The sequence below is a fragment of the Canis lupus genome, chromosome 10 (genome assembly GCF_003254725.2).
Source record: "Canis lupus dingo isolate Sandy chromosome 10, ASM325472v2, whole genome shotgun sequence".
In the NCBI taxonomy this organism is placed as follows: domain Eukaryota; kingdom Metazoa; phylum Chordata; class Mammalia; order Carnivora; family Canidae; genus Canis; species Canis lupus.
The window spans coordinates 47,088,636-47,103,250 of NC_064252.1; the positions used below are offsets into that span (position 1 = coordinate 47,088,636).

Consider the following 14,615-nt stretch of genomic DNA (forward strand, 5'->3'; position numbering starts at 1 on the left):
GATCAGTGTTAGATGTGTTGCTCCCCATGCCCACATATGTGGGTATGAAGTTGTTTTTTTTTTTTTTTAAGTAAATTATTTTTTTTTAAAGATTTTATTTATTTATTCATGAGAGACACAAAAAGAGAGGCAGAAGACAAGACATTGGCAGAGGAAGAAGCAGGCTCCATGCAGGGAGCCCAATGTGGGGCTTGATCCCAGGTCTCCATGATCATCTCCTGGGCTGAAGGTGGCGCTAAACCACCAAGCCACCTGGGCTGCCCTGTGGGTATGAAGTTAACAAGACTAATGACAATAGCTGAGAAAGGGAGACTGAGCCAGAAGAGATGACAACAGCCATCACAGTAGACTGGTAGAGGCCTCTAAGGCTTTTGCAAAAGGAGGGAAATAGAGTAATTGTTTAAAGGTGGCATTGGGGGGCACCTGGGTGGCTTAGTCATTTGGGCATCCAACTCTTGATTTCAGCTCAAGTCACGGTCTCATGGGTTGTGGGATAGATCCCTGTGTCCGCTCTGTGCTCAGTGGGGAGTCTGGAGGCTGCCCTCTCCCTGCTGTCCCCCCTCACTCACGCTCCCTCCATCCGTCCCTCCCTCTGTCAAATAAAATTTTTTATTTTATTATTTATTTAATTTATTTATTTATGGGGTGGGGAGAGAGAGAGCGCTCACAATCAGGGAGCTGGAGAGGGAGAAGCAGACTCCCCACTAAGCAGGGAGCCTGATGTGGGGTTTGATCCCAGGACCCAGGGACCATGACCTGAGCTGAAGGCAGATGCTTAACCAACTGAACTACCCAGGCACTTCTCAAATAAATAAATCTTTAAAAAAATAAAGGTGCATTGGGGAGCAAGGAAATCTCTGAAGTACATGGGGTGGTAGAAGAGAATAGCCTTCTTTAACAAGATGGTAGAGGAAGTAGTCCAGAGGCAGCCATATTTTAGGTAAGGCCAATAGGTGGAGTGTACATTCTGAAAAAGAAGTTGAGGATACTGAGGAGTTTGCTAATCATAGAGCTGGCGCTATAGAGTGGAAGGATGTTGGAAGTAGGGAAGGGATTTATTGTACCAGATGAAGGGATGCATAGAGGATTATGGAATTAGAGTTCAAGGATAACAGGTCAGAGGAAAAGACTGGATTTCCAATGTCACCTGAAAGATAGGATTCATTTTGATAGTCTCTGAGTGAACAATGTAATACATGTTGTAATACAAGTATATAACAAAACACTGTAATACAAGTTGAATGTGGTCTTTCTCTCAAAATATCTTACTGTACTGTACTCACTCTTCTTGTGATGCTGTGAGATGATAAAATGACCACGTGATGAGATGAAGTGAGGTAAATGATGTGGGCACTGTGACATAGTGTTAGGCTACTACTGACCCAATGATACTATGTCAGAATGAGGATCATCTGCTTCCGGACCATGGTTGACCATGGGTAACTGAAATTGTGGAATGCAAAATCATGAATAAGAAGAGACTACTGTAGTCTTCATTTATTTAAAAATGTTAAAATATGCTACGTGTGATACATATTCAGTACAGGAAAATTAGAAAATCCTGATCTTTCTTTAAAAATATAAATTACCAGGCACCTGGGTGGTTCATTGGGTGTAAGCATCTGCCTTCAGCTCAAGTCATGATCAAGCCCTGAGTTGGGCTTCCTGCTCAGCAGGGAATCTGCGTCTCCCTCTGCCTGACCCCCTGCTCATGCTCTTTCTCTCACATAAATAAAATCTTTAAAAAATAAATAAAATAAATTACCTGCAAATCCATCACCTAGAAACATTTACTGTTAGCTAAGTGATATACCCTGGATGTTTATTTGAGTGTGTTTCTGTGTCTGTCTCTGAATCTGTTTATGTGTATGTATATATGTATATCTCAAAGAGCAGGAAAAGATATTTTGAATATTGAAAACAGGGTTATGCTAATCTATTATTAATGTTTTACCATGTTAGTATGTTCCTGTATCATTATTACATGTTATTCCATTTAAGGATTGTCATAATTGATTTAGTCCCCTATTTGGGGATATTTAGGTTTTTTCTAGTTTTTCACTTTGATGTAATACCTGCCAATTAACATAATTTACATTTTTGGTCCTATTTCAATTATTATGTTTCCCATTACTAAAAAAATAATTCAATTTTTTCATATCCCAGATATAATTTAGAGTAATATATTTGTGATCATCTTTTTTTGGTAAAAAAATTATAACTTTTGAGGAGAAAACATCTGGTCAAATGTTCTGTGTTTTTGTCAGTCCAGGATTTTCCAAACTATTTTCCTTGGAACCCAAAGGCTTCTTCCATTAGAGCTTCCCCTGCTGTTCCTCTTTTATCTGTTTTCTTGTAAGAGATTTTTTTTAAGGTTTTACTATTTTTAAAAAAATCAGTAATTAAACCACTGAGCCAATCTCTTAAGATATGAAGTTAACTTTCATGATTAGTGGCAGAGATGGCCAGAACCTATATTTTCTGACTCCTTTTTTTTTTTTTTTTTTTTTTAATTTTTATTTATTCATGATAGTTACAGAGAGAGAGAGAGGCAGAGACACAGGCAGAGGGAGAAGCAGGCTCCATGCACCGGGAGCCCGATGTGGGATTCGATCCAGGGTCTCCAGGATCGCGCCCTGGGCCAAAGGCAGGCGCCAAACCGCTGCGCCACCCAGGGATCCCTATTTTCTGACTCCTAATAAGAAACTTAGAATAAGTTCATTTTCTACAAATAAAATGACAAAAAATACTCTAACCCAGTATCTGGATTGCTTACTTTGAATATATTTGCAGCATGTCCTTTATTTGTATGTTATCTTTCTTCTTTATTTCCACTTCAACAATTGGAATTAAAACATATTAGAAGATACTAATCATCTGCTTAACCAGTAATTAGCATTGATGAATAGAGAGAAAATTTCAGACAGCTGCCAAGTTGACCACTAAAGTGAGGTATGATTTGCTAGTATTTGTCATCTGCAGGACTTTATAATTATAATAATAGCAGTGTAGTTACACTGTGATAGAAAGTTGACAGTTAACTTTTTCCACTTATCAAACTTAGGAACAATTCTGAAAGTTTCTAGTTTCCAGGTAATTTATCATTCAAGTGATTAAAAGCTATTTTTGGCCACAATTATGAACAATAACAAAATTTTACATGTGGATGACATTAACACAGTATTCTTTCTTTTTTAATTCCCAGGGAAAGACTACTATTATTCTAAGGTGTCTTGACAGGTAAGTGTTATGTTAACCTTTAGACTACATTTTTTGTTTATTCTAGTTGTACAGGGCAAGTTAGATTCTAAAAGACATACGGAAGGAGAAATGAATTTTAGGTGCAAACAATAACTTAATTCTTAGTGAATCCTTAGTATGGCCTCTAAGATCTTCTTTATTTTTATTTTTATTTTTTTTTTAATTTTATTTATTTATGATAGTCACACACACACACGCACAGAGAAAGAGAGGCAGAGACATAGGCAGAGGGAGAAGCAGGCTCCATGCACCGGGAGCCCGACGTGGGATTCGATCCCAGGTCTCCAGGATCGTGCCCTGGGCCAAAGGCAGGCGCTAAACCGCTGCGCCACCCAGAGATCCCTAAGATCTTCTTTAAAGATAAAGACAACAAAAACAAAATATATATACAGGATTACTGCTGAATTTTCCTATTTGGGAAAGAAATGAACATAACTATGATAGTACTTACCTACTTTTTGTCTGTGCTACTCTGATATTATTTTACCTAGTTCATGATTATCTGAACATTAATTATAATCTTTAAAATGCTCATGGAAACTTTTTTGAAGCACAGTGTTGATCCTCAAACTACTTTTTACCGTTTGTTATTTGTACTTCCTAACCTATTTGGCCATCCAATTAAGTTTTGGACAGTGGACATTGCAGGAAATTAAAAGGGAAAGTCTTCAACTGATTTCGGAAGATATCCCTTCATTCCAATACCTATTTCTTATAACTTCTCCAAAAACATCAAAATAGATGGAATTTTGTCTCAAGGTCATATTAAAAAAATCATCCATTTGAAAAATACTATTTAAAAGTTTAAATAATAGTATCCTGACTTTGGGGATGCCTAGGTGGCTCAGTGGTTGAGCGTCTGCTTTTGGCTCAGGGTGTGATCCCAGAGACCCAGGACTGAGTCCCACATCAGGCTCCCTGCATGGAGCCTGCTTCTCCCTCTGCCTGTGTCTCTGTGCCTCTCTGTGTGTGTGTCTCTCATGAATAAATAAAATCTTAAATCTTAATTTAAAAAAAAAAAAAAAGGGATCCCTGGGTGGCGCAGCGGTTTAGCGCCTGCCTTTGGCCCAGGGCGCGATCCTGGAGATCCGGGATCGAATCCCACGTCGGGCTCCCGGTGCATGGAGCCTGCTTCTCCCTCTGCCTGTGTCTCTGCCTCTCTCTCTCTCTGTGTGTGACTATCATAAATAAATAAAAATTAAAAATAAATTAAAAAAAAAAAGAATCCTGACTGTGTAATTCCTTTCACAAAGATCCATACTGACACCTGCATCATCTTTCCATCCCAGGAATCATGGCTCTGTTTAGACCATATGAGTTTCTTTCTGCAAATAAGTCCTCTACTACAACATCAGCTTAGGATGAAATACGACACTGAGCTGAATTTCAGTTCCCTGATAGTCTACTTAGAAAAAAGACAGTTCTGCCTATTATATGCTAAATTTTTGTCTTAAAAGTAGCATTTTGTTTCATAAAAGAAAATTCGTATCTTTCAGGAAATATAACCGAACATTTTACTATATATATATATATACATATATATAGCATATAGTATATACATATATAGATATCTAAAAAAGACATATGTAGAAATGATATGCAAAATACTTAATAAATATATACATCACAAATTTAAAATTGTTTCTCTTTGTACTCCAAATTAAAATGATCTATAGCAATATTATTCAGCCTGAAAAAGGAAGAAAATTCTAATGCATCCTATAATATGAATGAACCTTGAGGACATTATGCTAAGTGAAATAAGTCAGCCACAGAAAGACAAATACTGTGTGATTCCACTTCTATGAGGTATCTCAGAGCAGTCAGATTCACAGAAACAAAAAATAGAATGCTGTTTGCCAGGGTCTGGAGGGAGGAGGAAAATAGTTATTGTTTAATGGGCATAGAGTTTCAGTTTTGCCAGATGAAGAAGTTCTAGAATATACTTAACATTACTGAGCTGTATGCTTAAAAATAAGGTAAATTTATGTTACATGTTTTTCACTACAGTAAAAAAATGAAGTAAATAAGTAGATATATACCATAAAACTGCTTACCAAGCAGTATAAGCAACAGTGTAAATAATTCATCAAATCATTTGTGCATTCTTAGAACTTGTTGATGTAATATCTAGCTCTCACTAGTTAAGTGATGCCCGTGTTTGAGCCATGAGTTTAGATAGAGAAAGATATTAAAGTCTTCTGTTGATGTCTCCATTGAATCGATAATTATTAGATTCCCAGCTGCCCACACCAGGGCTGAGCACAAACCTGCTATTAGTGATTCCCACATAACCTGAATACCCAGAGCTGTCGCCCGACATGGCCACCACCACTGGCAGCCACACCGCCTCCTCCACTGGCGCCAGCAGTGCCTGTAAGGGTTGCCACATCACGCAGGTGCCACTATTCCTCTCCAGCTGTGACTAAAAAGCCCTTGAAGGTGGTTTGCGAAGGCTTATTTATTTTTTACATAAGATTTTATCATGTTTACCACACTGCTATTCCACAAAGTAATGTCTCTATTAACAGAACAAGTTTTTAAGAGGAAGCGGAAATGAATTGGGTAATATAATAGCATAAGAAAACCCACGAGGGTAATACTGTCTCTCTTTATTGTGCAGGGATGAGCCACCAAAACCAACTTTAGCTTTGGAATATACATATGGAAGAAGAGCAAAAGGGCATAATATAGTGAGTGTCTTTTTAAGTGATACTGCTATGCTTGTGGATGGAGAAGTAATAATGTTGACTTTGTTTTATATTTTCATCTTATCGGTAAACATACCCAGTTGTATACTGCATGGCTCTGTGCTTTTAAACTTCAAATGCACCTCAGAGAGACATGAAGCCAACCCAAACAGAAAATAATTTAGCCTTCTTAGTTGTGCCTTAAAATGCTGTAATAAGGTTCCTTTGTAAACTTTTTGTACAGTTCTTGGAAATATTTATATTAATTGTGTTAATGTGACTTTCTCTTCTTGTAGGTGGGAATAGTATTGTTATATCCTGTCTCCCCCAAAAATCTGCTAAAAATATGAGTTAACCTTTAGGATATTTTTGAAAATATACTACTCAAAATCCAAATTATTAGCATTTTTATAAATATATCTTGAAGTTAGTAATACCAGTATTTGAGACCAGAGGCCATAATTGGTTATAATCCAATTTTCACTTGAGTGTTCAAAGGAAAGTTGGAGATTATTCAGGATAGAAGGAGAGTTTATGGCATATGTTAGAAGGATAAAAACAATCTGAAATAGAATCCTCATTTGGAGTTCTTACATGAAAATAGGTCATTTCTTAAGGAGAGTTAGGTGTATGAAAGAACAATCTATAATAGAAGGCCCCTTTCTCCCCTAACACAGGCAACATTTTACAGATTGATCTAGTCCAAATGTTTGATTAGACAATGTGTAAGAGTTAAAACTGCCTGTTACTAGATTCACCAATGAAAGTTGATTATTAAAATTGTGAGATTAAAAAGAAATAACATAGTGAGATGCAGAAGAACTTTACTTTTGTGACTCACATGAATTTTGATATGAGTGATGATGTAGAAATGGGATTATCCTTTTCACTGGAAACTTTGAAACAGCTTTCAGAGCTTCACTTTTGAGAAGAGCTCTAAAAACTCCCCTTCGTCAAATTGTGACTCAGGGAGATTTTCCAGGGAAAAATTCCCCCCCCCCCATAAACATTACTGATTTAAATATCAACAGCAAATATTCAAATAGCAACAGCAAAACAGTCTTCGTGATTATGAGACGATAATTTGTCAAAAAAATATTTTTTTCCCTAAACTTTGTGTTGGCAAGTTGGGCTTTTCCATATTCATTCTGGAAGATTTATGTCTTTCTCAGATTTAGTGTTCCCTAAGAGTTCTAAATGGAAGCACTGTGTCCGCTCCTCACACAGTTGTGGTATCCTGAGGGCTCCTCAGCAGCAGGGTGGAAGCAGAGAAGCCATGAGCTAGCAGTGGAAGAAGGATGTCGAGGAACACCTGCTCTTATTCCCACATGGCTGCCTTTCCCTTACAACCCCCAATGCTTAGGCATCCTATAAAAAGGGAATCAGTTGTTCAAACTCTTCTTGTTCCCCACCTGCCATGTTAATGTTTCATCTTTGTTTTTTGGAATAGAGGTTTTGGTGCATTTTGAGGGATGGGATAGAGAAAGAGGCAAGTTTTGACTGCCAAGAAAAGGTTCAGTGAGGACTATATTTTTGTATCCATAATTATTACCGGCTGATGCTAATGAAGTATTCATTACTTAATTTAAAAAAAAATTTAAATACGAAAAACATTTGTTTTTTCAGCCAAAAGATATTGCTCACTTTTGGGAACTGGGTGGAGGAACCTCTTTATTGGACTTAATCAGCATACCAATCACAAGTGACAACTTAAGGTAAGTGAGCTGGATCCAGGAACAGTTGGGGTTTCTTAATTTTTTTTTAAGATTTTATTTATTTATTAGAGCACACATGTGTGCACATGAGTGGGAGGCAGAGGGATTGGGGAGAAGCAGACTCCCTGCTGAGCAGGGAGCCCAATACGGGGCTCCATCCCAAGACCCTGGGATCATGACCTGAGCTGTGAAGGCAGATGCTTAACCTTAACCACCAGAGCCACTCAGGTGCCCCAGGAACAGTTGTTAGTGAGGACCCAGTAGTGTCCACAGGATGAATATGAGTGGGCTTTTGGGGATCAGAATTTGGACAGGGGTGGGGGCAGTTTTATGTTGCTGAAGGGTTACATTCTCTGCCTTTCTATGCGCTTAAAGTGTAATGCTTTCAAAGAGATTTTAAAAGAACCAGGGTTTGTCCTGTGCTGACAGCTGGCATTCCAACTGGTCACATATTTTGCAAAGCTACAAACAAACAAAATACGTCAAATAACACTTGAGCGATGAATTCACTTGGCAAACAGCAATTTGAAAAGCTTAATTCTTTTGAATATGGGCTAATTCAGCCCTGAGTTTTTTCTTCAACTGGATATTTAAGTCTACCTTTGAACTAAATGCTAATTAGTACCATAGAAGCTTCACCCAAGGGAATAGTGACTTTAGAGGAGGGAGAAAGTCTATTTGCTGACCTTAAGAAATAGAAACTTGAGGAAAACCTCAAACTCTTTGGTTGCGTTTCCTGACAATGACTCCCACATGTTGGCCAAATCAGATGTGGAAAATTGTGACATTTCTCACAATGTTCCTGGGAATGTGTCTTAGCCAAGGAAAACACACATTTTTACATCTGAAATATTTTACTCCTGTCAGAGTTTAACCCAAACCATTGCTGCAGCCTGGACCAAATACAAAGGGCTTGACAATTATTTGTTACATTTCAGCCATTAAGATCTTTAGGGTATGGAATTATTTCTGGTTAACAGAACAATTGTTTTTCTGTAAGCTAGCTAGATACAGATAGCATTGGCTTTATCTGGCTAGTGATATTTTTTCTTTTAAAGAAATTTAATTTACTGTCTTTTACTTATTATAAAAATAGTTTATGCTCATGTAGAGATCTTGGAAAAAAATTGAAGGGTATGAAGAAAGTAAGAGCGCCCGTAATCACCTGAAAAATAATCCCTGTTAACATGCCAACATATTTCTTTCAGTGTTCTCAGCATTTGTAAATATACTTTGTACAGTTGTGGAATTTTTTTCTATGTATGGTTAGATCTTGGTTTTGCATGTATAACGACTATTTTCCCCTGACATAATTTTTCAGCAACATGGATTTTAGAGTTATTTGGTATTTCATTTGTCCTCCTTTAAAAGAGACAAATCATAGAGGCCACCTGGGAATTAAGGCCACTCCTGGTGGTATGAGCAAGAGAGGGCAAGGACAGGGAGTAGCTGAGGAACCAGAGCTGCCAGACAGTGTGGCCTGAGGCCGAAAGGAGTGAAAATGGCTGGGAACTGCTCTTACCTGGGTCGGAAGCTGATTCCTGTTGTGGCCCTGACTGTCACATCACCTTGTCAAGTGATCTCACTGCCCTCCTCTGGCCCAACAGGCTTTGGGCCTGATGGCCTTGTCGAAATTCTGGTTTCTGCAGGAAGCCACATTTTTCCACAGCTTCTTTAATGCCTCTCTCTCTGAGTCTTCGTTCCCTAGAAGCCCAGGGCAGCTGTGTTTTGCTTGAGGAGAGAGGGGAGGTCAGGGTTATGATGAACAACGGAAGGGGAGCCGGAGGCCTGCATTCAGAGTAGGTTGCTGAGTGGTTAAGGAATTCATGATAAACATTTCACTCCTAATACGGTCACAAATCTCCGAGTGTTCTGTGACTTGGATCAATTTGACACATAATTAATTTCCTTATATTGGACAAAGCCCAAAACTTGAAAAAAATAATACTGGTAAATGCTGTTAGATACTGTTTATCTTTAAGATGACTGTTCATAGAGTAATTATAAATGCAGTGAACAAACTTTAGATAATCTGTAACGGAGCATTTCCTATGCTTTCATTCCCTGTTTAAAGAGGTGGTTGGGTTTTTTTTAAAAAAATGTTTTTTAAGGATGAGATTGTGGCATTTGAGACAATGTGGTTGGACCTAGAGGATTCTATGCTAAGTGAAATAAGTCAGACTAAGAAAAACAAATACCGCAGGATTCCACTCATAAATGGAATCTTTAAAAAAAAAAGAATAAACAAAAAGAATCAGATCTATAAAAACAGAACAGACTGATAGTTGCCAGAGCAAGGTGGGTGGAGGGAGGGGTACAATGGGTGAAGGGGATTGGGAGATTCAGGCTTCCAGTTACAGAATGAGTAAGTCACGGGAATAAAAGTCACAGCATAAGGAATGCAGTTGATGATATCATAGTAGCGGTGTAATGGGACAGACGGGAGCGACACTGGTGAGTACAGCATCATGTATAAACTCATCAATCACTAAGTTGTACATTTGAAACTAATGTGACATTCTGTGTCAGCTATACTCAAATAAAAACAATTCTGGGGATCCCTGGGTGGCTCAGCGGTTTGGTGCCTGCCTTTGGCCCAGGGCCTGATCCTGGGATCCCGGGATCTAGTCCTGCATCGGGCTCCCTGCATGGAGCCTGCTTCTCTCTCTGCCTGTGTCTCTGGCTCTCTCTCTCCCTCTGTCTTTCATGAATAAATAACATCTTTTAAAAAAAAAAAAATTCTTTTTGGCTATCATTTGTTATGAAGGTAAAAGTAACAAGTGTTTCCAGTGCAATGGAAACACAAATTTTAATCTTGGAAAAAGCTTGAATATTTCTGGTTTGTTTGTTTAAGAATGAATTTATTTACTTATTTATTTATTTATCTGTTTATTTGACAGAGCACAAGAAGGGGGAGCAGCAGAGGGAGAGGGAGAGCAGGCTCCCCACTGAGCAGGGAGCCAGATGTGGGGTTTGATCCCAGGACCCTGAAATCATGACCTGAGCCAAAGACAGATGCTTAACTGACTGAGCCACCCAGGCGCCCCTCTGTTTTGTTTTCACTTACAGTTATTTTCATATGGAAAATGATCAACGTATATATTATTTATTATAGTCAAGCAAAGCTGTTAGCAGTTTATTAAAATGATGTAGCTCTGGCTATACAATTTAATGGCATACTAATTTTATAGAAAATCTCAATAGTTACTGTCTAAAATAATATTTTCTGAAGTTACTAATTAGTGATACATCCGTTCTCATTCACCTAATTGTTGTGTTGTTTGTGTTGTTGCTGTGCTCTATTATTTTCGCTTCCCTTCTCTGGAGGACACAGTAAAATTGGATCCAATCATCACATTGTTGGATCCCGTTCTTGCAGATTATTTGAATTGGATTATTATTAGTGCAAATAAAACCTTCAGTGCCACAGTTGGTTGTAATACTTAAATATCACTAGAGAAAAGCACTGGAATAAATAAGGCCATAACTTTGGTGGTGGGGGCTATTTTATTAGAATACTGCTATGTTTTATAAGCTATAGTGTTACTTTTTAGCTAATAAATTTCAGTATAATAAGGTTTCAAAACTAATTATTTTGAGTTTTTTTAAAGAGATATTTTTATTTTTTTAGGACATTTTCTATTGTTCTTGTTTTGGATCTTTCAAAACCTAATGACCTTTGGCCCACTATGGAAAATCTGTTACAAGCCACAAAAAGCCATGTAGACAAAATGATAATGAAACTGGGGAAGACAAATTCTAAAGCAGTTTCTGAAATGAGACAGAAGATCTGGAGTAATATGCAGAAGGACCATCCAGTGAGTTGCTGTTGGGATTATTCCCAGAATCCGTAGCCCCATACGTAGTTAAAGATAACATCACAAACAACTTCCTTAAATTTTTATGCATGATTTGAAATTCATTTGATGTAGATGAACTTGTTCACTGGAAAATTACAGCAATTTAATAAAACCTCAGTGAGAGCAAAACCAGGGAAAGGATTTCTCATGTCTTGTTAGACATCCACTGTGATTGTTATGGCATAGGATACCAATCAAAAGAAACAGAATTTTGAAGTAGTAGTTTGATATTGATTTTATAATCTCTGTAAAACGAAGATAAAAAAGCAGACTGTACAAAAGTCATCTGGCAAAGACCAGATGAAGCTACAAATGTAAACAATGAATAGTTTTCACAGCCTTCATTGCCACTCTGTATTTTACATTCATTTAGTTCTGTCACATATTTTATATCTTTTGATTATCTGACAACTAATTAAATTATAAAGTTGTATTGATGGTAACACAAGTTCTTTAAATACAATCATGAGTATCATTTTCTAGAAAACCTATAGCAATATTTTATATTGCCCAGGGTTTATACAAATGTGTTTTACATAAGGGAATATCAGGAGGAAACTGATAGCTTATGGTTCACAACTATGCAGTGTAAATGATATTGCAACAAAAGATAATACCAAACAGTGAAAAACAAAACAGGCAGATGACATGTTATTTAAGAAAATAGGATAGGGGAACCCTGGGTGGCGCAGCGGTTTAGCGCCTGCCTTTGGCCCAGGATGCGATCCTGGAGACCCAGGATCGAATCCCACATCGGGCTCCCGGTGCATGGAGCCTGCTTCTCCCTCTGCCTATGTCTCTCTGCCTCTCTCTCTCTCTGTGTGTGACTATCATAAATAAATAAAAAATTAAAAAAAAAAAAAAGAAAAGAAAATAGGATAGAACGTGACAAATAAGTATGGTAATTTAGGGAACTGCCATTTCTAGTTTTATACTTGAGAAATATAACTTAGGTTAAGTCAAAGTTAAATATTAGGACAAACTCTTAGTCAAGCAAACGAAGTCAGCATCTATGAAAAGACTAAAATGGTATATTTTTGGAAGTCAATAGAATTTGCTAAATACATAGTACAAACAATTATAATAAATCAATGAAATGTATTTGTTAACAGGACCGTGAATTAGTTGACCCATTTCTAATACCTCTGGTCATAATTGGAAGTAAATACGATATTTTTCAGGTAAGCTTTTCCACTTCTAGTTAAAACGGTTGCTTCTACTCAGGCTTTATGGGAGAAGAACAAAAATAATAGTGAAGTGAGAAATAGGACTCTAGGAGGGAGAGGTCAAGGAGTCACACATCTTAAAGATTTTGGAAAAGACGACATAGCGGGGAAAGAGAAAATATGTAAAGAACAATACATACAGTATAATGGGGATAAGGCAGTAGAATGGGGATAAGATAGCTTGAGAAACTGAATCTTTCACCCAGTCACTGAGGGATAGGACTGACTTCCCAACTTTTAAATTGAAGAAAGTAGAAAATTGGTTTCTTATCTTTGCTTGTCAGAGAATCCCTAGGGTATTCCACACTATAAAATGTGTGCTCATATCTAAATTCTATTGAGCTAAGTGTTTAAACAAGGAAAGATCTGATAGCTGTAGTTCTAGAAGGCTGCAGCTACTATTCAATTCTCTATAGAAAAAGTATCAAGGTAATGGAATCCTACTCCTCAGGGTATGTTCCAAAAAACAAAAACAAAAAACAAATTATGTATTTCTACACTTAGTAATTTGCACCTTCCCACTACTGATATTTAATTTTCTCAACTTTTTTCTTTTTAATAATGTATTTCTTCAGGATTTTGACTCTGAGAAGAGAAAGGTTATATGCAAGACACTTCGATTTGTTGCACATTATTATGGAGCATCATTAATGGTTCGTACATTTCCTATCCTTTGGCTCGAGTGGACAGCACCATACTTAGAAAGATAAGCAACTTGATGCATGATTATAAATACTAATGCTTCTACTAGTGTACATAATCCCCTTCTTTCCTTTCCCACTGCCCCCAAATCCTCATTACAGAGTGTTTGATATTTCTTTTTTTTTTTTTAAGATTTTTTATTTATTTATTCATGAGTGACACAGAGAGTCAGAGACATAGGCAGAGGGAGAAGCAGGCTCCCCATGGGGAGACTGATGTGGATTCCATCCCCAGACCAGGAATCACACCCTGAGCAGAAGGCAGACGCTCAACCGCTGAGCCACACAGGTGTCCCAATATTTCTAGAACATACTCTGCTAGATGGCCTACCAGGTCTTCAGATCAATTGCTTATGCTCATAAACCCCAGTCAGTCTCTCTCTCTCTCTCTCTCTCTCTCTCTCTCTCTCTTTTTTATTTTTTTTAGAGAGAGCAGGTGTACAGGAGTGGGGGGGAGGGGCAATGGGAGAGGGAGAAAGAATCTCAAGCAGACTCCCCACAGAGCACGGATTCTCAATCTTACAACCTTGAGATCACAACCTGAACTGAAACCAAGGTGCCCCAAACCCTAATCAGTCTTAAACAGATAAACTGGCTATTAATTTATTCATTTTTAGGGGTACCTGGGTGGCTCAGTCAGTTAAGCATCTGCTTTCGGCTCAGATCATGGTCCCAGGGTCCTGGAATCAAGCCCCATGTCAGGCTCTCTGCTCAGTGGGGAGTCTGCTTCTCCTTCTGCCCTCCCCCTACTTGTGCACACTCACTTTTTCTCTCAAATAAATAAATCTTTTTAAAGACATTTATTCATTTTTAGTTTCCCCTTAAAAATTAGAATCTGTCTTAAGGGAAAAGAGGAAAAAAAAACCTATGTTTTTAAATTTTTTTTTTTTAAAGATTGTATTTTTTTATTCAAGAGAGAGAGAGGCAGTGATGTAGGCAGAGGGAGCAGTAGGCTCCCTGTGGGGAGCCCAATGCGGTACTCAGTCCCAGGACCCCAGGATCACACACTGAGCCACCCCGGCGTCCCTATATGTTCTTTTTAAAACTTAAAACAACAACAATATTGTCATAGGGGTTAAAACCATGAAGTTGGGAGTCCTGTTGCCTCTGTTCGAATCTCAGGATAGCCATTTACCAGATGTGTGACAGGCCAGGTCATCTC

General features: G+C 37.9%; 1 protein-coding gene across 6 annotated transcripts in view; it reads left to right on the forward strand.

Moving 5' to 3' along the window:
• DYNC2LI1 (dynein cytoplasmic 2 light intermediate chain 1) overlaps window positions 1–14,615 on the forward strand; it is a 59,342-nt gene that overhangs the window by 11,064 nt on the left and 33,663 nt on the right. For 4 of the 6 annotated variants that reach the window (XR_007413598.1, XM_049115491.1, XM_025465336.3 and 1 more), the window contains exons 3-8: window positions 3,206–3,240; window positions 5,885–5,954; window positions 7,578–7,666; window positions 11,298–11,484; window positions 12,639–12,707; window positions 13,328–13,405. Coding sequence is in view for 5 of the 6 variants with exons in the window: in XM_049115491.1 (XP_048971448.1) it covers window positions 3,206–3,240; window positions 5,885–5,954; window positions 7,578–7,666; window positions 11,298–11,484; window positions 12,639–12,707; window positions 13,328–13,405 (528 nt within the window). In the remaining variant the exon portion in view is untranslated. The remainder of the gene's footprint in view (window positions 1–3,205; window positions 3,241–5,884; window positions 5,955–7,577; window positions 7,667–11,297; window positions 11,485–12,638; window positions 12,708–13,327; window positions 13,406–14,615) is intronic. The other 2 variants (XM_049115492.1, XM_025465362.3) reach the window with 1 other exon arrangement.